The sequence below is a fragment of the Mytilus trossulus genome, chromosome 3 (assembly GCF_036588685.1).
Source record: "Mytilus trossulus isolate FHL-02 chromosome 3, PNRI_Mtr1.1.1.hap1, whole genome shotgun sequence".
In the NCBI taxonomy this organism is placed as follows: domain Eukaryota; kingdom Metazoa; phylum Mollusca; class Bivalvia; order Mytilida; family Mytilidae; genus Mytilus; species Mytilus trossulus.
In genome coordinates this window covers 18,839,208-18,865,990 of record NC_086375.1, presented here as the reverse complement: position 1 = coordinate 18,865,990, position 26,783 = coordinate 18,839,208, and the positions used below count along the sequence as shown (strand labels likewise).

Genomic DNA, 26,783 nt, shown 5'->3' with positions numbered 1-26,783 from the left:
ACAACTCTCCATCCAAGTAACAATTTAAAAAGTAAACCATTATAGGTTAAATTGCGGCCTTCCACACGGAGCCTTAACCGTTAATGGTCATGGAAGCAAAATATGAAACAGATAACAATTTTTTGGCGAGAATTGTTGCCTTGTGTACACAGTACTTTCATGTTGGATTTGGTCGGATACCTCGTCATAATTTTTTTTCGTAGATTCAAGCGATTTTCGACAAATATTCAATCGCCATTGACAACAAATCTTTTTCCAATTGTGAACTTTCCATTTCTAAGTAGCAACATTCCAACAGCATCTGCATACGGGTATATATCTCCCAATTGATACGATATTCCCATGCATTTCCTATCATGATTTTCTTGATTAAGTGTTGCTACTCAGAAAGAAGCTATTAAACCAAGAGTTCCAAATGGTTCGTGTTGCTTAATCTTAAGTTTTCTATGTTGTGTCATGTGTATTGTTTGTCTGTTTGTCCTTTTCATTTTTTGCTATGGCGTTGTGAGTTTATTTCCGATTTATCAGTTAGACTGCTTCTCTGGTATCTTTCGTCCCTCTTTGGTAAACAATTTTTAGCTCACATGTCTCAAAGGGTCAGGTGAGCTTCCTCATCACTTGGCGTCCGTCGGCTGTTGTCAGTCGTCGTCGTTAATTTTTACAAAAATCTCCTCTTCTAAAACTACTGGGCCACATTTAGCCAAACATGGCTACAATCATCATTAGGGTATCTAGTTTAAAAAAATGTGTTCGTTGACCCAGCCAACCAACCAAGATAGCATTTATGGATAAAAATAGAAGATAGGGGTAAAATGAAGTTTTTGGCGTATATCTCTGACACTTTAGCATTTAGAGTAAACCTGACATGAGTTTTAACTGTTCATAGGTCAAGATCCATCTTGAAGTTTTTAGAAGAACAGGGCAGCTCGTTGTTGGGTTGCTTTCCCTGAAATGGTAGTTGTAAGGAAATTTTGCAGTTTTTGGTTATTATCTTGAATATTATTATAGATATAGATAAATTGTAAATCGCAATATTGTTTGGTAACATAAGTCAAACATGACAAAAAATGGCCAATTGACCCCATAAGGCGTTATTGCTCTATAGAGTCAAACTTAACAATCTTTTTGTAAATGTTTGTAATCTTTTACGAAAGTCTTCTCCTGAAACAACTGCATCAAATTAAACCAAACCTGGCCACGGATAATCGTTAGAGTATTTAGTTTTTAAAAATGTGTCCGATGACCCTGCCTCCCAATCAACAAGGCCGATATGGCTAAAAATAGAACATAGGGGGACAATGCCTCATTGTAAATATAACGGAATTTGATGAGACTGTCGTACAAAGTGAGAGGTTTAGCGCTTAAAACCAGGTTTAATCAACCATTTTCTACATTTGAAACTGCCTGTACCAAGTCAGGAATATGACAGTATTGACTTGTTGTCCATTCGTTTTTTATGTGTTTTGTCATTTGATTTTGCCATGTGATTAGGGACTTTCCGATTTAATTTTCCTCTGAGTTCAGTATTTTTGTGATTTTACTTCTCTGAAACTAAGGCAAAACTATAACAGTTGTATTATTTCATGGATCAATTGTAAATAGATATATCATGTGAGCGACACAGGCTCTTTAGAGCCTCCTGGTTTAGAAAAAATTTCAAGATGGCACATACAATCCACCATCTATATGATAAGCACTTGTTTTTATAAGATGCATAAGGGCATGGACATTTTTACCTAGGAATATTAATGACATGGACATAATTACCTAGGAAAAAAAGTCCGGGACATATACTACTAACATCGGACTAAATATACTTGTAAATTCTGTAACCATGGACTTTTTATACTAGTTATATTTGTCCGCCAAGACATATTTTACCAGGACGAATTTATCACTTACATATGTATACGCCAGACGCGCGTTTCGTCTATAAAAGACTCATCAGTGACGCTCGAATCCCAAAAAGTTAAAAATGCCAAATAAAGTAATGACGCGCTTATTGACACCAGTAAGATATCATTAATCACGAACAACGTGTTATAAGAGCAGTAAAATCGTAATTTGATAAAAGATTTAGGTTTTTATCGCTAATATGCAATTCGATTTGTATTTTTAATTGTAATTTTAAATGTTACCTCTAAAACAGCTGTGAAACGTAGCAAATTGGGAAACCTTCATAAGGTGGTAAATTTTGATAAGTATATGTCTCTTTAATGTGCGATTTGACATCCACAATTCCATTTATATGAAATATTTCACCTTTATTAATAACTTCTGAAGGCTTGAGTTTAGCTACATTGTATGTATGCTTGTTGAAGGAACTCTTGTTTATGATACATGTGTACTATCGTTTGGGAAATTCATGAGATTTTATAAGATATGATGCTTGGCGGCATGATATTGGGAAATGGATAAAATACGAATTGCAAATTTTTATTAAAAGTTTATTTTTTTGGTCTTTAAGGAGGTAGACCTGGGTTAAGGGAAATAACTCTTAAAATCATCAGTACGTTTGTGTCAACCATTCTCATAAATATATTTAAAGCTTCTAGGTTACATAGATTATTTCAAATCTGTTTCAGGTAAATGCTTAAAATACACTGATGATACTTGACTTTTACAAACGCATAACTGATTTAAAGAGTGATCTCCCTGAACCAAAGTCTACCCCCTTAACGTCATATGAAACGAGTGACTGGTGAAAAATAATGTTTATCCAATTCTTGAACAAATGTATTTATGTTCCGGACCATATGAGTATTTGGACCATACGCGTATGGTCATGACCATATGGGTATATACTCATATGGTCCGACCATACGCGTATGGTCCGACCGTACGCGTATGGTCGGGGTAATTAACACTCTGTTTCAGTTAACGTTTGATACTTCTAAACTACTTATATGGTAATAACGTTGCGCACGATGTTCCTACAACACGACGTTACACCACCACGACGTCATTTTGAAGAGAGTTTTTTTTTAACTTTTGAAGTACATTTATTCAATTTGCAAGTTTCATTTGCTTTTTTTATGTAGTTGGTTGATTCTAAATCTGTCTCTATTAATTTTGTGATGTCTATTTACCATGAATTTATTTTTTTTAAGTTGTGAAAATCGATTAAATAAATTTTACCTTTAATTCACCCTTAAAATGTTGTAGTGTCGTAAGTGATGAACTTGAAGGAAGGAAAAATGGGACAGAAGTCTACAGTTTTCAATAAATTAATTATAACAAAACTTTAATAGCAGAGTGCTAAAATTGCTTGGTGCATATTATCTGTCATTGTAGATTTTTCATATCTTGATTCAACCCTAATACAAATTTATCCGACACTCTGCAAATAAATAAAAACATATTAACCCTTGATTAATTTGAATTGAATTGTATTAAAAAATTTGCTTGACACATATTAAACTTGTCGAAATGCGACTATTAAATAAAATTATTATAACCCGATCTTGCCATGAAATGAAAATTCATTTAAAGTTGCTTGCTTTTATAATATACAAATCTTCTCCTGAATCGTCCGTATAATACGGGGTTGCATTAATTCAATGAAATTGTTTTTGTCGCTGTTTCCGATAAGTCTTTCAGCTACCTCCGTTTCATGCACAACATGCACCGTTGGTTTTTTTTTCGACAACCAGCATTTTTTTTTTAAATTTCAGCACGCGATTCGTTTTAAGTATCAGGAATATATAAAGGAACAAATTTTGCACATGTAACGTTGGAAAAAAAGCGTTTGTTTGGATTTTTCGACGGTTGGACAAAATGGCTACCGTTTTGTAATGTTTCGTAGCGTTTTATTCCTTTAAGACCCAAACATGCAGTTAATAAAAAAAGAATCTAGACTTTATGTTCCTTTCGTGAATCTAACTTTTGTTTAGGTAAATTATGAATTACTTATTAGAATATCAGGTAAAAACCCCGTCTTAATTGCTTTGACAAATGAAATATCAACTTGGACAAAATGGCTACCGCTTGAAAAACGACTGTGTAGAGATGATTTTATGGAATCTACAATTTTTGAACTCACGAGCAATGAGGCAAATGTTTGTTCTTTCGGTAGATGTTAAAATTATTTTACATTTTTTAGACAATTTTATTTATGTCTACTTTTAAAACTACCTTTCAGTCGTTAAGTCAACGAAAAACGTCATTGGACATTTTTCTTATTCCAGCTTACTATTCAGCAACCGAGTCAAACGAAATTCGACAAAAGAACGGCTTTAATTTAACAAAGAACGGTAACACTTCGTTGCTTCTGCCAAGTTTCGGGAAGATCAGAGAATAAGAAATAGGATCACTATACATAAGAGATAAAACAGTTGTTCAAAAATGTAACGTTGGACATCCGTTTTTTTCATATAGCTTTTTTGTTTAATCCTCAAATATACTAGATATTACTAAGCATATGACCAAGAGCTATATAAGAATATAAAGGAAAACATATATTGAATTAGTTTTTATAGTGGTTTGTGTTTGTTAACATTTTATTTTGTTTTGCGGAGGAAATTTCGAAGATTTTATTTTAAATCATAGGGGTTTGTAGGAACAGCGTGCGTGACGTTTATGACCGTTCATTAAAAAGACACTATCATATAGTCAATTTTATTATTATATTATAGTAAAAAGAGTAGCTAAATAAAAATAACAAGTTTCACAGTTAATTTTACTTACTTGTCAAAACTAAAATAATCACAATTTATACCGATGGTCATTATCGATAATATGGAAGTAAATGTCACCCCAAGTCTACATGCAAGAATGTAATTAGCGATGAAAATTTACTATGGCATCAATATTTATTTTTACGTAGTCATTTTTTACGTAGATTTAAATTATAAAAATAAAACATTGTCATGTAACAATCGTTGTTTTTTAGATAAAGTTTTTGTTATATTGAAACTTTTATAATGCGATTTGCCAAAAAAATACCTATATGGTCCAAATACTCATATGGTCCGGCCCGTTAATAACCAAACGAGTATTATACTCATATGGTCGGACCATACGCGTACGGTCGGACCATATGAGTATACGCATACGGTCATGACCATACGCGTATGGTCCAAATACTCATATGGTCCGGAACATTTATATATCATTAAATTAGTCTTTTATGCACGATTTTATCATTTTTTAGGCAATTATATCGCATATTCGTCAATTTGTTTTCTCTCTGTTTGTAATAATTTAACAAATATGGCAGCTCATTAAATGCCGTTTTTTGAAACCGAAGTTTACCAACTTTCACCTTATAGTCAACAATCAACAAAAAGCATTGATATTGAGCACGTGTATAACATATACAATCAGATAATAGTTTCAGTAAAATGAGATATCCACGCGTATGGTGATCACCGGATTTCTACGAGAAGTGTCATGCTAAGGTCACTTGCAATATGGGAAAATATGTCGGCGAATTGCTTCCTGGAAGCAAGCGATTAAAATTAGGTATACTTCTTCTAAATGTGGACAAATTAAAGAATTTTCTTAAATAGTATATGTACATAAATTTATAATGAAAACTATCCATTTGGTTATAAAAATCATATAAATATATATTTTTTAATTTGAGGTTTCATATGACTTTAACATACTTAAAACACGTTTAAAGTTATTATATTATGACTTTTTATTAAAGTAATGTTTCCTGATTTCGTTATACACATATGTGTACGAGCACGCGAGTTAATGTAAAAATTAAAATTGAGAATGGAAATGAGAAATGTGTCAAAGAGACAATAACCCGACCATTAATAAATTCTAATGAGATTGATTTGGGTCCTCAGCAGTACATTTGAAAACGTTGTTCAAAATCTAAAAGCATTATTAAATTCAGCATATCAAAAAAATCCTATGAATTCAATTGAAATTGGAATATTTTATATCTCTGATTTGGACGAAATTAAAGACTGGGTCCAAAATAAAAAATAAATACATATTCAGATTCAACATATCAAAGGACCCCAAGAATTTTATTTTTTATCAAAATCCTAAAAAGTTTTACTTTTTACCTTTTGTACCTTGATGTGGACTCACACGATTAGATTCAAAATATCAAAGAACCCAATGCATTAAACATAGTTGAAATCAAACAAAAAAAAAAGAGTTTTATTTTGGACCATGATTTGGACATAATTTGAAAACCGGGTCTAAAATTGAAAATAAACAATTTACTTTCCCCCCTTTAGACCTCAATGTGGAATAATTTAAAAACTGAGTCCAAAATCCACATCGAAAAACACTTGGTAAGAAAGAACCCCCTAAATTCAAGACTATGAATTAAACTCCTCTGTAGGTCAATAATAAGCCAATTAATACAAAGTATTAGAAAAGTATTGCTTAGACTTCATTTTGGTCAATTAGTAGAGACCATATGCCCCAAAATCGATTCTTCTTTTTTTGGTATAAAACCTTGTATTACAATTTCATAGAGCTCAATATACTTATACCCAGGTTGTTGTCCAGAAAAAAGAAAACAATTGCCCACTGACCTCTACTTTTTTCAGTGTAGTTTTAAAACCATATTTGAAAATCTTATAAAGTCCATATTATTTTTTCATTGTTTTTGAAAGAAAAAAACGTGTCAATCTTAAATTTATCAAGAATTTATGGAGAACAATATCCCGCTAAAACTTCAACGGCTTACATCTCGAAAACAAGCAATAGACCATTTCTTTTTTGTTTAGCTTTTTAAATTCCTTTATTTACACACTATCAATATATAACAGTGTTTTGAAAAGCGTGCTATTTCGAATCAAAATAGCAATCATATTTTAGTACATTTGCACATCATATAAGTATATTTGATCATCATATAACTTTAAGTATGATAACACATCATATAAGGGTGAAAACACATCATATAAGGGTGAAAACACATCATATAAGAATGTCAGCACAGCAAATAATGATATTTGTCATTAAATAATGACATTTGACATCATATAATGATATTTAACATCATACAACGATATTTGTCATCATATAATGATAATTTTCTTCACATAATGCATATGATATTTGACATCATACAGTGACAAGTGTATATCATGTTAAAGTAAATGCACATAATATAATGACAATCAGCATAACAAGACAGTTTGTGCATTCTATTCAATCTGCAAATAAATTTTCTGCTAATAGAGTGTGGCCCTTCATTTTCTATTGCTATTGCAGTTATAAGCTGCTTTATTTACACTCACAATCATTGATCAAATTAACAAACCAAAAAACTGCCCCTTCTCAAACAATCTGAACGCATCGATGATCTCGTTGCAGAGTGTTTTACTAAAGTGCGGGAGATCGTTGGTTCAAACCTCGGCATGCTGAAACCATAAACATTATATTTGCTCTTTCAACGCTTAGCAGTAGGGAGTAAAAGCAAAGATTGATCGGCTCGGAATAAGGATAATGTGTCCAGGTGACACGTCTTACTGCTGACTATTACCTTGTGAACTAGCAAGGTATAAATCCGGCTCAGTGTAGATCTAGTACATGCAGGATTGTAATTCACTTCGTCCCAAAAACGCTGGAAGTTAAGCCGCCTCCTCCGCCTCATCATTATCATAAAAAAAACAGATATATGTGTATCAAATAATTGAATTAAGTTTTACTGTTTTTAAAAGCATTTTTGTAATAGATGAATACAATTTTGTTTCTTCAGCACCAAGAAACAGAATCGTTAACATATATAGCTCAAAAAGTAAGTATACTTAGAAACAAGATTAAATTTACATCTGCTTGGATAAGCGTACCCGTCGTATGTGGCACAACGTTTTGGAAATTATAATTACTCGATTTATTTCACTTGACTGGACGGGGTTGAACCGATTCACTTATAATAAACTTGTCCATCCAGGTAGGTGTTTTAGGATAAACTCATCAATGAAGTGTCCAGTCATTCTTTTCTAAATTCCTTTCACGACACTGATACGTGATTAGAAATCAATAATGATTATAACGGCAATCATACTTATTACACACATCTTCACGGGCGACACTCAGCTAACCGAGAGATTGGTTGGTTAATCTATATAGAGCATGCGGCTATATGGGCGGTTGGTCTGTTAATCGGGTTGGCTATACGTCTGTTAAGAGTAAAACGCACAATTTAATGTTAAACTCTGTTAAATATACAGATTTTTGGCATATAATAAGAACCAAATAAAAAAAAAGTGCCTGACAAAATGATATTTATCATAGAACATTTTCCACCTGTAAAATCATTTTATAGTATGCGCAGTTTTTAGTAAAACTAAAAGGCGTCGCGCAAGTATATAGTTTTTATGTTTATCCGCAAAGCATGTTTTTAATAAAAAGCGAAACACACAATTTGAGATATAATGTTAAGAACACAAAACAGTCCTTTAAATTTTGGTTCTAACAAATAAATTGACATTAGTAATTATGGGTGTATCACTTCAATATAGCGTGATATGGATTGGCCGCTGGAATATGCATGAATTTATTATTAACTTTTTCAAGCAGCCTTAATTTTTGTGTCTGTTCAAGGTAGTACGTTATAAAATCCGACTGAATGTCTCTTTCTAATACAACACAGGGTATATATTATACATTAACTTCCCGTGCATGAGGGAGATATGAAGATTTGTTCACCCAAGAATATTCATATTTCACGAGGGCTTTGCACAAAGGAAATTATGATTTTCGAGGTGAGCAAATCTTCATATCTCTCGAATCCAAGGGAAATGAATGTTTTATTCCTCTGTGCATAAGCTCAACATGAAATATTAGTTTTTCTATTATACTTTTTTTTCTTAATTTGCTTGTTTTTGAAACTGAACACGACTTACTCATTAATAAACATTGCGGATCAAAAGGTAATTAGAAGTCTTTTGTTTTAACGCCTAAATTTGAACATGACAATGATTTTGCTATAGCTATTTGAAAAATAAGAACGTCAAATCGTTATGTACAGATGGGAATTTGATCCTCAGAGGGGAATATGAAGATTTGTTCAATGACACAGGGTATAATCTCGACCAATCAAATATTGTTTAAACTATAAATATGTATAAACAGTGGAATAAAATGTGCTGTCGTTCTCATATGCACATGATATTTGTCACTGGACGTTAAACCTTTATTCGTCATTATCACCCTACTATTCTATATTCTGCGTCTCCATACACATTCTCGTGTATAACATGGGGATCCGATTGGGGGTATTGTTTATTTCTGTATTCTTTAAATTGTTATGTAAATTTTCTCTACATTTTATTTATTTCACTCGTTATTCTTCCTCAATTATTTATATGTTAGCATATTTTACTTGTGTGTGGTTACATTACGACGTTTATCTCTGATTTATATATGACATCATATATAAGTTGCCAATGTAGATGACAAATTGATCTCATTCCGATGATGACAATTAAATAGAATCCACATGATATATGCAACCATTTTTGGAAGAAATCAATATTACTTTAATGTTACACTTTTGAAGTAATTTTTATCAATTTTCAATTTCCATTGTCTAAATTGTTCATTGATCATGTGTATTTCCGTATATTTTATGTTTCATTGTTCATGTGTTGTTTCCGTATATCTTAGTAGCCCATCTTTAACCTGCCCATTTGATCCGATAACACCCATATCGCAATTAAACTATATTTTTTTCATAACTCTTAACAGACAAATAAACAGACCGAGTTTTATACATCCGACCCATTAACAGACCAGGTTTTAAATAAAAATTAATTCATGTCACCAAAATACAGATTTTCGTGTAAATTTTTCACACATTGATATTAATATGATTAACAAACCTAATGCCTGTCCTTTTTTCGATGTTCAAACTATTGCATGCAAGTAAATTCAACCAACGTGTCATTTTGTGTGTGTAAAATGTGTATAAATTTATTGACGAGTAACACGCCTTTTCATTTAATAGATCATTCCCGAAGTTATTGGGAATGATCTAGTCATCACTGGATTCATTACATTGAATTGTTTTGTCAGACACAAATTATTTTGAATATAAAACTATATTTAAAAAGATAAACATTGAAACATAATTAACTTGCAAAGATTTTCTCGATAACACCTGATTTACCGACTTTAGCCAACCCAATTAACACTTTACAGTCTATTATTTGTTTGTGTATGATATTCAACCCTGCTACCTTGTCCTCCTTGTTAATTTTATTGACAAAATCATGTATTTATTTATTCCTATGATAAGACAATAGCTTGCTTGAACCACTACTATACTATATCGATATCACAATATAATTTGCAGTCAATAAACTCATCATAGATACCAGGACTAAATTAAGTGTACGCCAGACGCGCGTTTCGTCTACAAAAGACTCATCAGTGACACTCGAATCCAAAAAAGTTAAAAAGGCCAAATAAAGTACGAAGTTGAAGAGCATTGAGAACCAAAATTCCTAAAAGTTTTGCCAAATACAGCTAAGGTAATCTATGCCTGAGGTAGAAAAACCTTAGTATTTCAAAAAATTCAAAAATTTGTAAACAGTAAATTTTTAAATATAACAATATCAATGACAATTCATGTCAGCACAAAAAGTGCTGACTACTGGGCTTGTGATACCCTCGAGGAAATAAATCTCCACCAGCAGTGGCATCGACCCAGTGGTTGTAAATAAACTCATCATAGATTATAGGACTAAATTAAGTATACGCCAGACGCGCGTTTCGTCTACAAAAGACTCATCAGTGACGCTCGAATCCAAAAAAGTTAAAAAGGCCAAATAAAGTACGAAGTTGAAGAGCATGAGTCAAATGATATTCAGAAAAAAGTGTATTTTTTACTAATTTAAAGAAAATCACATTACCTGCTGAGGTTTGATAACAATTTTTCAACTCTGGTGAATCGAAAATAAAACACTGAAGTTCACATTTGAATCTGAAAATTAGGAAAAACACGGTTAAAAGGAGAAAACCTTTGGTGTTAAATTGGAATCTAGTTAAATGATCTTAAATGCAGACGGTTTCTTATTATTATTAATTATACTCTTAAACAAGGTTGAATATGAAATTTGTTTCTTGTTTCGAAAAAGGTCATATGACAGTTTCCAACAAAAATAAAGTATTGGAAAAAAAACGGTATCATAAAGGCTGCGAAAGATGAAAATCGACATCATGCACTTGCACGTATACATGTACTCGTAGTATTAGACTTAAATAGTCTTTGATTAATTTGGGACATTCAAATACAAAATAAAAGATAAATCGCGGTCTGTTTTGTGGGTTCTAATTAGATTAAAATTTTCAGTACAAATGTTTTCAACCGAAAATATGTTTTCACTGATGCTTGTTTTGATATTCATTGAAAAAGGTAAATTTCTATCCGACCCAACCCATTTTTCTTTATTTCTGCATGTGAATACGAGCATTTGGTCCTAGATAACACTTTCAGCGAAGGGATCACTTGTAAATTCTAGTATGATATTTATCTTGCCGCAATGTGATCGTGCATGTTTATGCCCCATTTATTGGAATTATATATTTTTTGGTCTATGTGTAACTATGTCCGTCCGTTCGTCCGTCCGTCTGTCCCGCTTCAGAATAAAGTGTTTGGTCGAGGTAGTTTTTGACGAAGTGGAAGTCCAATCAACTTGAAAGTTCGTACAAATGTTCCCTTTGATATGATCTTTTTAATTTTAATGCCAAATTAGAGATCTTCCCCAATTTTCACTGTCACTGATGAGTCTTTTGTAGACGAAACGCGCGTCTGGCGTATACTAAATTTAGTCCTGGTATCTATGATGAGTTTATTTTAAACATAGAAAATGATAGTGCGGATGGGACATCAGTATACTGGGGCACATTCTTGTTTTTTTTTTATAGTTACAGACTTTCCGGATGATTCTAGTTTGTATCCACCTATTCCGACTTTACATCTATCAAGTATACAAGGTGACACAATCATGCTGACATGGGATCTACCAAACGATGTTCATAAAGTATGTCATGTCATACAGATAAAATCAGAGAACACCGAATGGCAAATATTAGTATCAGAGGTAAATATTATGTGTTATCATTTTATTACTTACATAAAGTTGTACTTTCAAAAAAATACAAATACAAGTTGCGATTTATAAAACCAAGTTTCCATTACCATATGGCATGCAGCTAATTATGACGTTGCAAATAAACACCATAATATTGTATTATAAAAAAACAAGTGAAAAGAAATGACAAGCTTTAATTAAAATAAGTTAAATGTATATATCTAAAACTGTGAATTCAGAAATTATTACAAGGTTTTTATTATTGCGAAAAATGCGACAATGTTATATTCGCAATAACTTAAACTCACATTTTTGAAATGTATCATTTAAATTATGAAGGATTTTACTAGATATTGCAAAAATTTTAATTGCATTTTTGTGTGAAATTACAAAATCGCAATAATAAATCTGCTAAATAAACACTGAATTTACTGTATATAATAGACATACATATATATTGCAGCTAGATGATAACCATTATAACGTTACAGTCCCTGACATATGTTTATATCAGTTTAGAATCATGACCATAAATCAGTTTGGATCAAATGGATATTCCTCGTCTGTAAGCGTAAAAGGTATTTATTGAAATAACTTTAAGAAAGATTTCAACATGTTAAACAACATTCATTTCACCGATTTGACTCATCAATTCTCATTTTTGAATTTTGCAATACCTAAACGTATAATTTCATACAAAATGTTGAAATCAACAAATACCAATACATGCACTCGACAATAGGTATTATATTTCGTGTGTATTTTTGTCTAGATGTCATCTAATTACAATCGAGTTGACATTCGAAAATGCCGATGGTCATATAACCGGAAACAAAAATGGTTCCATGTTGTCATTTCCCCCCTTTTAATAACTATTCGTAACCCATATCCAAGGGGTGATATTAAAGATCACATTTATACTGATTTAAAGGGATCGAACTTACCACTTGCATTTGAATAATTCATCAGCGATGTTTCTTGATTAAAAATGAAATAAATTTGCTGCTTCAGCGAATTATTATTTCACTAGATGACTTTTATTAATGATTGAACCATATCACGTAACTATTGGCTCTTTAATTGGAAGAATTTATTTGCAAATGTTTAGATAGTGATTTGTAAGTACCTAAAACTAGTAAAGTCCATATATTGACAAAATTAAAGCAGAAGTAACACCTCTGCCCTACGCCAAACACTCAACAATTTATGATTGAGAAAAAAGAAGCTGTTGTGGGCAGAGATGGGTCCGATTACTTCCAATGTAATTGATTTAATTACAATTACTTTGTCATTTGTACGATTAAATTAAATTAATGATAACATCATTTCTGAAAGTGTCTGATTAAATTAATGATTACATTAGCAAAGTTATCATGATTACATCTGATTACAATGAATTTGAAAAAAACACACATTTTGAATGATATAAATGAATTAACATTTAATACAACTAAAGCACTTTTATAAAGGATTTTGTTTTATATGTTAGAAAATTATAACTTCAAACTTCGTCTATTTAATAAACCACAAAAGTTCACTACATACATACATGAACATTGTGTCACTGGTTATGAACCATTACACTTTATTATCATTGACCTCTGAATTATTTTTACTTCAATTGAAACTTGTGTTATAAAGAGTTTGATGTTTGTCTTCTGACCTCTTCAAGATTTTATATGTATTTCAAGGTGCAGTTTATGGAAGTTAATATATGGATGAAATCAAGTTACAAGTTAAAAACTATGTCAATTTATAATATAATTATTTAATAAAATTTAAAATTAAAATATATGTCCTATAAATCATTGCATTTTACATGTCCAGTTTAAGAAAATACAAAGAATTGCTTATCTTCAACAAGATATTTGTCCAACTTTTAATTTAATTTGTGCTAATTAGATTAATTTGATTAAAAATGTCTGATTAATCTTTTATCATATACATTGTCCTACAGCTATACTCAATTGGAAATTGCAATAAAAACAAACCTTAATTGGTTTCCAACCTGTCAATTCAAAGTTGACAAAACTTACAATACTAACAAAAGATCATAATTCAGGATTAAATAAAAGTATAATATTACTTGAATATAAATATATATATGTTTATCTTTAAATTGTGAATATATGTATAATATCTTTCACTAAGGCCAGTACAATATATTTTACTAATTATATTATATGTCTCTTCTGAGGCTATAAATAATGATTTTCAATACGTTTATTTTTTACTAAAGTATACAAATCAATTAACATGCTTTATAAAGTAAACCAACCTATCTTAACATGTTTAATATTTATTAAATAAGAATAACAAATTTATTCAGTTATTGACCATAAACACAGTTTAAGATTTGTTTCATTGTAATCAGAATGTAATCAAAAAGTAATCAGGATTACAGGGTATTTTGGTAAAGAAGTTGATTAAATTAAATTACATGTAATCAGATTTTTGGCTGATTAATGATTACAATGATTACTTGAAAAATTGTAATCAATAACAGCTGATTAATGATTACAATTACAATTACCCCAACTCTGGTTGTGGGGACGATATCTTATAATATAACTCTGATAAAATACACAACAGCTTTGTAGTTTGACGTTTACCAGTTACTAACCATATGTAACCGGAGAGCACGTATCTACTCTACAAATTCATATCGTCACCACCGGGAATCGAACCCCGGTCGTCTGCGTGACAGTCATTGCGTTAACCCACTGAGCTAAAAAATCGATGCCCTAGCTCAGTTGATTAAGACTGGCTTAATATGTTCTACCTGTACTGAGGGGAAGCAACCCCGCTAAACATAGATAAGGTGACGTCGCCATGTGACGTCGACCTTGGATACAATGTTTCTTCCGAGACGTTGCCGGTCCCGCGGTCTTCTCGACAGCTGTACTGTTGTTTAAAAGCAGAGGAGACATATAATAATGAAACCTGGAGATATAGGTAGCGCTGTTGCCGACATTAACAGACATGACTTAATTAAAAGGGAGAACTCAACCTTCTAAAAAAAATTAGCACAACCCCAGACTTTAAAATAGTTCATATAATGTGAATAAGGTTATGTAGATGAAGATACATTTGAATACCTAAAATCTGAAAAAAAATCAAAGCAGGTACACTGCTACCTTTGCATAGGTACTATTTCTGTACTAAAATTTGTAGTACTTGAAATTTACTTTTAATGTTTAGTACTTTTGCTGTACCTCAACATTATTGTAATACTTAGGTACCTGTCTCTTAAAGTACTTTATTTGTGCTATAAATTTTTGGTACATAAATAATAGCAACAGTGATCACACTATTCCATGTTTGAAAATCATAATTTTAAGAGATTTGAAAAAAGATATAAACTTTCAATGTCAAATGAATTCCAAGTACAACTCAAGTACTGTAAAATACAGGTACCCAATATTACAATAATTTTAAAGTAACAAAAAAGTAATAAAATTATAAGTAAATTTGCAGTACTAGAGAATTCTGGTAAAGAAATAGTACCTATGCAAAAGTAGCTGTGTACCTTTCTATCATCAGTTAAAAAAAGAAGTAAATAATCCAGGAAGACCTATAGTTACTGCCAATGACACCCATATAAAGAAATTATGAGAATTGATTGACTTTCAGTTAAGACTACATGTAGAAACCATATCATCAAACAAACAAGATACAACACATTATCTTAAGAAAATTCATTATTCTGCAGTAGTCAATATAAGCATGTGCAAATACATTTGATTGGTTTTAGAGCATGGGATTATTCACACAGCGAAAGAAGTGCGTCATAGAATTTATTGTTTTGCATTGAGAAAGTTATTGTATGAATACTGCAGAAGTCTTGTGCAATATTCTACTTGGAAAGAATCTACTTTTTTAACTATAGCGGGATATGATGTATAAAAGATTACTTGCATTTTAGTATTTGATTTATATGTGCGGAATTTACACCACCCGAAAGTCCCCAACAAGGATAATCAAAATCACTCATGGCATTAAAGAACAACAAGTCTGAGTGTCAACCTATGAAATTTTTAGAATAACTGTTATTGTATTCATTACAGATATACCATTAGAACCTATTCATAACATAACCTTTGTTGGTAATTATGGTTTATACTATCATGAAGCAACAGGAGAATTCATGGGTGTAATTGAGTGGGACGATATCTCAGGTTTGTGTTTTTTTATATGACTTATCCAGATATCAAATTTGTTTGTATTTTTGCTAGTCAGACCGGTGAGTGATCCGGAGGAGGCTAATTGACTTCTTGAAAGCTTTATATTTAATAATGTGGAAGACCTGGATGCTTCATACTTTGTGTATAGATTCCTTATGTAACGAAGATTCTATCTGACACATGTCAATTGTCTTTGATCTCATTTTCATGGTTTATTGCTCATTGTTTAGTTTTTGTGTTTAGGTCTGTTTTTCTTAAACTATAAGCTATAGGTCAAGTATATCTGTGGAATAGAATTATTTTAAGCTATACATGTTTGCTTGGCATGGTTCACCTAACCTTTACCTCATTTGCATGGTTCATTAGTCAATGTTTAGTTTTCTTGATTAAATATGTTTCTTAGAATCTATAAGCTATAGGTCAACTATAATTAGTGTATTAAATGATTGTCATCTGTACATGTATTATGTTTGGTTTATATGACCTTGACCTTATTTTCTTGGATCATGGTAGGTTTATGTGATAGTTGTAGTAAAGATTTATTATAAGGACTATCAACATCATATCAATGGTTAGTAAAGAAGACGTGACATCTCAGCATGTGAACTCTTGTCAATATAAATACGAAGAGTATCATTAGAATTTTAATTCGAGGGGTAAAAACAACTGCTCTACCCAGATCAAACACGTAGACTGTTTGCACGTTTTGACGCTTTAGATTAAACATGTTTGTATTAGAAAGGAACAGTTAGTATGTTGCATATTTATTTTAAATCGTTTGTTAACTGTATGTACATACTTTTTTAATTACAATGACTAGAAAAAGTTGGACTTTTTTGTCGATAATGTAGGAAAACTATAGGTACTTTGTCATTTGTAACTAAGGTGTTCTCGTATTTGAACATTTTTGGAAAACCTCTTTCTTAATGAAATTGATGCACCCACCAGCAAAAGGCTTTATTAATTTTCCTTAGTCTATACTTTCTCCTTGTCAGGTTTGATAATTCGTACCTTACAATTTCCGTTAAATCAAGGCTGTATGTAAAAATAGAGGAACATTCCTAATTTTTTCAAAATGTACGAAAGTCGAATGATGACATTTTCTGGTTCTTAAAATTTCTTTTTAAGAACAATAGATAAATATTATATAGGAAAAAACAATAAGTATAAACCAAAAGCAAATTAATAAGTTAACTGATAAAAAATTACAGAATATTACAATTTTCAAAAGTGCTACATTTTTTTCTATCTACTTTTAGGTTTGGACGAGAAAATAGTGGACCAGTATAATTGGAATGATATGTCCTATGTTAAGTGCCCTAGAGTTAGCCAAAACATGCAGCCCTATTTTTCCAAGTTCAGTGCAAAAGTATGTCATACATTGTACTTACAAATATATATATCAGTAATATCAAAACGAAATAACTAAAAGAAGAAAACCAATAAAATCACATATCAACTAATTTAAGTTTCTCTTTAGATGTATAACTTACAACAAGTGGGTACTACTGAATTATCAAAGCTTTGCTACATTTTTTTGTATATTGTAAACAATTGATATATTACAACATTTCAATTTGATAAAATTTAGTTTTATGAAGTACATGTATTTTGCATTCGTAACCCTTTACAGAGGTAATATTTCTTTATGTTTATTACAGCATGGTAGAAAGTACATTATAATGAGAGTGAGCAGAGATGCATACGGATGTATTTTCACTACACAGGTACAATTTTAAAACATTATAATATTTAAAAGTGCTGCATACATAATAGAATATTTTCCATTTATATGAAGCTCATGGACTCAGTGAAAAACTTAACAAAGTTACCGGGTTATAATTTCCATTATCAATCTATGAAAATATTTATATTTGAGGTGACATTTTGTGGCATTAACAATCACTTTGGTAAATATACCTTGTAAAAGTAAGTATAGTCAATGGACTCTAGACCCCTGTCACTTGTATGTATCAATACTAGTAATGCAAATCAAATTATATCAGGGTTTTCATTTTGATGCGAAAAATGGACGGTCCAAAAAAACAGCACTTGAAGAATGCAGAAAGACTATTTTACGTGAACAGAAGGATAAGAGATGAGTATCAATCTCTTCCCGTTTTACGTGTTAAATTCCAATCTTAAAATACAATTAGTTTTTACATGTGACGTTCATTTGATGTAAACAGCATAGTTTGTGTTGATATCTTAGCTATTTGTTGTAAACGATTACATTCGACAGAAAAAGACAATTTTAAGATTGTCCAGCTTCCTGTTTATTGACAATAATATCTTTGCCAAATAAATTTGAACTTTATAGACACGAAACCTACAATTCTGGTAATTCTTCATTTACCTTAGAGAATACTCAAATCAACTCCACTTTTATTTATTCGACTTATGAGAAGAAACCTTTTTCAATTGATATTATTATACTTCGGTATTTCAATCTCTTTCAACATGGTAATACAAAATGGTGGAGGCAGAACAATGTTTCTTATAAAAACATACTTGGTGATGTATAAGAATGTTTCTATTTAATCGCAACCGTTCACTAGAATACTATAAGACATATTGCACACAACAAGTTCGGCTTTCGTTAAAATACCTTTTCATGGAGGGTTTCAGAAATCAATATATTCATACCATCGTCATTTAGTGTATAATCCCAATAAACATACTTAACAAAATAAAACAAGCACTAATACAATAAACAAAAAGTCTAAAATTGATGTTTTCAATGATCCGTATTTGAATTTTTCGTACAAATGCCGCCAATGAATCACCCCTTAGCGTCAAAGTTATACAAATTACGTATGACCTGTTTCCGTTTCATCGACCTCTTATCCGTATCTCAACGATACTCTTGTGGAAAAACAATTGTGTAGACATTAACATTTTTAATCATGTTTAATGAGTTTGTTACTGCTTATGCTTGGTTTTATTTGTAAAGTCCGTAAGCCTATGTTCCGGTCAAAAGCTAATATATATTTTTACGACCACGACTTTACAGTATTTATTAAAACGATAGAAAAATAATAATCCTTGCAGTAGATACATGTTATATTTGGTTTGTGTCAAACAATGCTAAGGTTGGTTTCATGTTTCAGATATCACTAGTTAGACTCATCTATCTAGTGATTTTGTTTTATTTGGAATATATACAGTTTTGAAAAAGTGTTAACATTAATACAAATATAGACAAATGTCTACCTCCGACACAGTTTTCGGAAACATGTATCCCTCTAGTAATAAGATGGTTACAAATTGTTAATGAGAGATATTGAAGATACTCTAATGAGACGGCAATTAAAGAGTAAACTTACCACAATGACATCAAGGAACATATACTTTAAGAGTATTAAAGTGTCTTTATAAAACGAAAGGCTCTGAATCGCACCCGAGTATAATAAAAGTGAAGTAAATAATAATTTATCGAAGATCTGCTAAAGAATTGTTGATTAAAAAAATTTCATTCTTAATATTATGTGACCACAATGCCCCTTTTATAATAGAATCTACTGTGTTATGTTTATTGGCTTCCTTAAAATATGCGTTTTATAAATGTTTGCATACATGTATATTGAAATTATCTAACTTTAAATTACATAGGTGAAAGCGAAGTCTGTATGTAATGATACTGGAGGCTGGACGAATTTCACCATTGATTTGTCAGGTGTGTAATGACATCAAAAGATACACAAAACAAAAAAAAAGTTGTATGTAAGCTAGACACGAGAATATCTCATCCATCACTGTTTTTTTTTCCAAATTTCCTCTGAAACCATTTGTCAATTAAGGTATTTTTCTGTTAATAGTATGGCTCGAAGAAAGGCAACCAATGTGACTGAATCCATTTCATTGGTTAGTAGCGGTTTCGCGGAAAAGTCATGTTTTGGATTTAATTGATCCTGTGTATCATTCACTTGCAAGTAAATAATTCATTAGCAATTACTCTTTGATTATTTTGACAAAATTGAATAAGAATACCTGCTTTAACTGCATTATTATGACGTTTTCCGTCCAAATTTTATATCTTAGGTCTATCACACGGCGCTGAACTGTATTTTACCTCCGAAAAAATGCCACGGCACTCAAAGGGGACAGTTTTATAATATAAAAATATCTTGAATCTGTTTAGAAGAGGCAAATGAAGGTATTAGACCCCCCAAAAAAAGAGGTCGACAGGTCAAATGAACAAATGAATATGCAGATATGCACATGCACATGCAATTGTATAATAAAGATTTGTCTAGATTCATTTTATTGTACGCCCTAGATACAAAACCATGCGGCAAACCATTGTTTTACATGTATCAGACGATGCATCGAATGAGTCAATGGAAGGTGCTTTCCTGGTGGCTTCTTTTCAATTTTAACATTTCAACTAATCATGGTGGGCACATGCAAAACCAATTTGCAACTAAGTGTCATATTTAAGGTTAGCATGTATACAGACCCAAAGCAGGTCGATGTTTTTTTCGGACAAAGCATTTACATGCCATCGATGTTTTAGAGCTTAATTTTTATTAATGTCAACCAAACTCACTGCCCAAAATTAATTTTATTTCAATATCTCACTTTGCAAAATGTGTGAAACAATAAAAATCCTACTTTAATTTTTTTCAAAATCTGGTAGATTATGCCCTTTTTGAATGCTGTGATGGCTCATTACCTCGACATAATATGTGCCTTTGTTTTTACGAAAACAGAGAAAGGGTGATTTATACTGCTGTTTTCCATTTATATTCCCTTTGTAGAAACATCATGCGTAGTAAAGAAACAAGTATATAGTTTTAGAGTGACTTTATAATGTTTTTACATCTTTAATGGTACGTGTAAAGTCGACGTTTATACTTTATTTTTCAATAAATTGATACCAAACCAGAAAAAAAACAGAAGTTTTACAAAATACTTTGTTTTAAAGACATGTAGCGATTTTGTTATCCTGTGGTCTTTGGTCGATAGTTGTCTCATAGGCGATTGTACCCCATCTCCTTATTCATAATGTCCTCATAATTTGTTTTCATTGTTTCCGTGTGTTTGTATATTCTCAACACCTTTCACATTGATAACGCTTTGGGCACATTAAAGGTTACATTTAGGGTATATGTTAATAATTGACTTTATAGCCATAATTCTCTTACACGATTTTCGATTTTTTATATTTGGTTTATATATACAAGTAATTTTGATTGATGTTCCTTCCTTGTTTTTAATGTGTTGTATTGTTTTCCTTGTAGATTGTAACAACATTTACAATTTTCCATGTTCAACGACTGATCCTAATTGTGAGTACAATCAAATAATGATATTTAAAAGTTTGTTGTTAAATAAGCATTGTTTGACTTCATACAAATCATGCAGTGATATACAGATTCAGAATCATTTCAATTTTCATTTAAGTATTTAACTTACAAAACAATTAATTAGAGAAAACAGTCTAACCGTCTTCAGACCAACATTGAATAGTTCTTTGTTACTTACTATCTGTAATTCGATTTGAATTTACATTGTTAGTTGGTGTTTTTGGAAGTTGTTTTTGGGCATCGTGTCAATCTGAGCGACCATTAAATATGTTAATTCCCGACATGTTTTGTATTTGACTGTCACAAGTTAGGAACCTTCAATTAAGCTGGTGTGGCTGAATGCAGTCTGTCATATTAGTTTTGTTTGTGTTTATTGTTATGTCATAAATCAGACTGTTGGTCTTCTTTTTATATGTTAGACATTAGCCTTTTATAGCTGATAATACAGTATGGGTTTTGTTAAATATTATGGCAACACCAATTTGACAGTTGCTTTATTTGCATTCATTCCACATATACTTACATAACATAAACATCAATTTGGCTAGCTTTGCACACTATCCTGCAAAAGCTATAGTTTCGTGCAGTGACAAATGAAAAAAGTGTTATGCTATTATCGTATTATAATGTGTTTAGAAGTTAATGTTAACAAACCATTTCCCCTTTCTCAAATCTTAATATATTTAAGAGCTAGCATCTGATCCTTGTAGCATCTGCTACGTTGTAAGACGTCATTGGTGTCTGACTTAAAAAAAAATATAAGCAACTTGAAGGCTTTTGTCAAAGAACGTCTCGTCCTTTTTCTCAAAAAATGCATTCGGAAGTACCATCACCTAGAAAATAGATATTCATGACTTTCTTTGAACTATTTAAACAATAAGGAGATGTGGTATGAGTGTCAATGACCAAAATTCCAATGAAGTGGATAAATATTTTAAGCAACCATTAGGGCTGCAAGAATGAGAAAAACATAAACCGCGCAGTCGTGGCGACATTAACTAGAGGCTCAAAAGAGCCTGTGTCGCTCACTTTGGTCGATGTGAATATTAAACAAAGAACACCGATGGCTACATGACAAAATTGTGTTTTGGTGATGGTGATGTGTTTGTAGATCTTACTTAAACATTCTTGCTGCTTACAATTATGTCTACCTATAACAATAGTTTCTGTGGAAAATGTTAGTGAAAATCTACAAATTTTATGAAAATTGTTAAAAATTTACTATTTTGCTTATTTTGGCGTTAATATTGATTCACTTATAGGGTCTTTGCATCGGAACGAAACACATTTATTAAAAAACAGTTGTTGGCATGACACGGGTTATGTTCTTCTCATATATGTTATGATGGTATGATAGTAAACCTCTAACGGGAAGGATTGTGCCTGATATTCATATGATGAAATCATAATCTTTCAATCAGTTTAACTGAAGTCTGGAGCTGGCATGTCAGTTAACTGCTAGTAGTCTGTTGTTATTTATGTATAATTGTCATGTTGTTTATTTTCTTTGGTTACATCTTCTGACATCAGACTCGGTCTTCTCATGAATTGAATTTTAAATGTGCGTATTGTTATGCATTTACTTTTCTACATTGGCTAGAGGTATAGGGGGAGGGTTGAGATCTCATAAACATGTTTAACCCCGCTGCATTTTTGCGCCTGTCCCAAGTCAGGAGCCTTTGGCCTTTGTTGTATTTTATCAATTTTTGTTTCTTGTGTACAATTTGGAAATTAGTATGGCGTTCATTATCACTGAACTAGTATATGTTTGTTTAGGAGCCAGCTGAAGGACGCCTCCGGGTGCGGGAATTTCTCGCTACATTGAAGACCTGTTGGTTACCTTCTGTTGTTATTATTGTTTTTTATATGGTCGGGTTGTTGTCTCTCTGACACATTCCCCATTTTCATTCTCAATTTTATGAAGGGCAATAACTCCTTAGGGGGTCAATTGACCATTGTGGTCCATTTAGTCATTATTCATAATAAATGACCATTCATTGGGACAGGTTGTAATGCAATAGTTATCGAATGTACCAGGATTACTATTTGGTACGCCAGCCGCGAGTTTCGTCTACATAAGACCCATTCAGTGACGCTCATATCAAAATAAGTATCAAGCCAAACAAGTACAAAGTTGAAGAGCATTGATGATCCAAAATGCCCAAAAGTTTGGCCAAATACGACAAAGGTAATCTATGCCTGGGATAAGAAAATCCTTAGTTTTCGAAAAAGTTTTATAAACTGGAAATTTATAAAAATAACCACACTATTGATATTCATGTCAACACCGGAGTATTGACTACTGGGCTGGTGATACCCTAGGGGACGAAACGTCCACCAGCAGTGGCAACGACCTAGTGGTGTAAATAGTTACCAGCAATATGAGTTAGTACGTCAGACGCGCGTTTCGTCTACATAAGACCAACAAACTCGAAAAGATAAAATACCTGATCTTGTGTTAACAAACTATCCAGCCATAATTGAAATAGCTAATACCATGACACCTTTAGAAAAAGCAGACCATACTAATGTATATATAGAATGTTCACCATTGCAAAAAAGATGCCAAACCAAGCCTAGTAAATCTATAAATATAAAAACGCAGACTTGCAAAAGACAAAGGAGCGTATAGATTAAATATATATCATGAATAAGAAGTATATTAAAAACACAAATACTATAATATAATAAAATGAGATTTATAAATTATTTGCAAAATCTGTCTTAAAGAACATACCTCAGAAAAGGATGAGACACATACAAAAAATACTTTGGACAGACTAGAAAATATTTGAAAAATACACAAAAATATCAGAGGAATAAATTAAAAGGCCAAAGGAAATTATACCTACTCAAACAAGTAAAACATGAAATACAAAAACAACAAAGAACATTTTATTAACCGGATTTTTGTGGCAAATCAAATGCTTTTAAAATTTTAATATGTTGTTACTGACAACTAAATGAAGGTCAAGTTCAATAATGGCGATTTTGACTTTTACCGTTCAGGAGTTATGGTTCTTGAAAGATTGAAAATTGCGTTTCCAGTCGTGTCCGTGCATTTACGCATGAACTGTTCTACCAAAGCTTCCCAAATTTTAATATTTTGTTACTGGTGACAAAATGGAGGTCAAGTTCAATAATGACGATTTTGACTTTTACCGTTCAGGAGTTATGGTTCTTGAAAGATTGAAAAATGGTGTTTCCATTCGTGTCCGTGCATTTTCTCAAGAACCATTCAACCAAAGCTTTTCATATTCTAATATGTTGTTACTGATAAAGAAATGGAGGTCAAGTTCAATAATGATGATTTTCACTTTCACCAAAAATACAAGCACATATATTAATAAAATCAACGGTACCAATTTTGTTGCACCAGATGCGCATTTCGACAATACATGTCTCTTCAGTGATGCTCGTGGCCAAAATATTTGAAATCCAAAGCTTATTTAAAAGATGAAGAGCTATAATCCAAAAGGTCCAAAAAGTATAGCCAAATTCGTGAAAGGAATCAGAGCTTTGCATGAGGGAGATACATTCCTTAATTTATAATAATTTATAATATTTTGTAACAGCAAATTTTAATAACACAAAAAAATCCGTATTTTCATGCCAGTACCGAAGTACTGGCTACTGGGCTGGTGATACCCTCGGGGACTAATAGTCCACCAGCAGAGGCATCGACCCAGTGGTAGTAATAAAATCAACGGTACCAATTTTGTTGCACCAGATGCGCATTTCGACAATACATGTCTCTTCAGTGATGCTCGTGGCCAAAATATTTGAAATCCAAAGCTTATTTAAAAGATGAAGAGCTATAATCCAAAAGGTCCAAAAAGTATAGCCCAATTCGTGAAAGGAATCAGAGCTTTGCATGAGGGAGATACATTCCTTAATTTATAATAATTTATAATATTTTGTAACAGCAAATTTTAATAACACAAAAAAATCAACAGAACAGTTCGAAAAGAATTCACACCTGTCAAAATATGACCCAATACCAGATAAGGGCTTCAGAAAACATCCATAAATGCCTGATATTAAACAAACAACCAGAGCATAGAAAAGCTTCTTAACAAATAGCAGTTGTAACAAAGGTGCTGAACTATTTGTTAAGAATGAGTTCAAGACGTTTATCACTAGAAAAGAGGAACTAAAAATACCAGAGGGAGAGTTAAACTTATAAATCGAAGATAAACTGACAACGTCATGGCTAAAAATGAAAAAGAAAAACAGACAAACAATAGTACACATGACACAACATAGAAAACATAAGAACAAGCAACACGAACCCCACAAAAAACTAGGGGTGATCTCAGGTGCTCCGGAACCTATCAGTCGCCCTATATCATTAACTTGAATATGCTGCAAACTCTTAGGTATAAAAAAGAAAATGTGATATGATTGCCAATGAGACAACTCTCCACATAAGGCCAAGTGACACAGAAATAAACAGCTATAGGTCACCATACAGCCTTCAACAATGACCAAATCCCATACCGAATAGTCAACAATAAAAGGCCCCCAAATAACAATGTAAAACAATTCAAACGAGAAAATTAACGGCCTAATTAATGTACAAAAAATGAACATAAACAAATTTGTAACACATAAACAAACGACAACCTCTGAATCACAGGCTCCTAACTTGGGACAGGCACATACATACAGAATGTGGCGGGGTTAAACATGTAAACGGGTTCGCAACCCTTCCCTAACCTGGGACAGTGGTGTAACAGTACAAAATAGTTGTCTTTATAACCAAAAATGTTGCGATATATACTTTGCTTTTGTCGTGTGAAAACTTCATCCGAATTTTGCAATCTAAGAAAATATAAAAATAAAGAAAAGAATATTTCAAAAGATATAAATGTTTTATCTTGGCTGCGACTCAGGATGTATGAATTTTCAAAAACGTTGTAAAATTATACAAACCCTGCTTACGCAAAGATAACAAATAATTTCTAACTTTTTACAGCCTATTCTTAAAAAAGAATGAGACGAGGTTATGCATGTGTGTGAGCGCTCAAAATCTGCTTGATTAATGCATTTCTGTTATAGAACTAAAAATTAAATTTAGGGTTAGTACAAACGCCATAAAGAGCTAAGGTATTGATATATGCCACTGATGATAATGATGATAAAGTAACAAACATAGATTATTACCCCTAGTGCAATGAGGTTGCTATAAATTTATAATTTTTCATTTTTATTGAACCTGGTAGTCGAAATATTTCCGGTAAAATTCAAAGTGTTTTTGCTTTTATTTA

The 26,783-nt window shown here is 31.8% G+C and overlaps 1 protein-coding gene across 1 annotated transcript in view; it reads left to right on the top strand.

Annotated features, from left to right (window-relative positions):
- LOC134710317 (uncharacterized) overlaps window positions 1-26,783 on the top strand; it is a 176,809-nt gene that overhangs the window by 18,790 nt on the left and 131,236 nt on the right. The window contains exons 4-11 of the mRNA XM_063570626.1: window positions 7,679-7,717; window positions 11,854-12,029; window positions 12,484-12,598; window positions 16,088-16,198; window positions 17,464-17,573; window positions 17,866-17,931; window positions 19,817-19,880; window positions 21,448-21,495. Coding sequence (XP_063426696.1) covers window positions 7,679-7,717; window positions 11,854-12,029; window positions 12,484-12,598; window positions 16,088-16,198; window positions 17,464-17,573; window positions 17,866-17,931; window positions 19,817-19,880; window positions 21,448-21,495 — 729 coding nt within the window. The remainder of the gene's footprint in view (window positions 1-7,678; window positions 7,718-11,853; window positions 12,030-12,483; window positions 12,599-16,087; window positions 16,199-17,463; window positions 17,574-17,865; window positions 17,932-19,816; window positions 19,881-21,447; window positions 21,496-26,783) is intronic.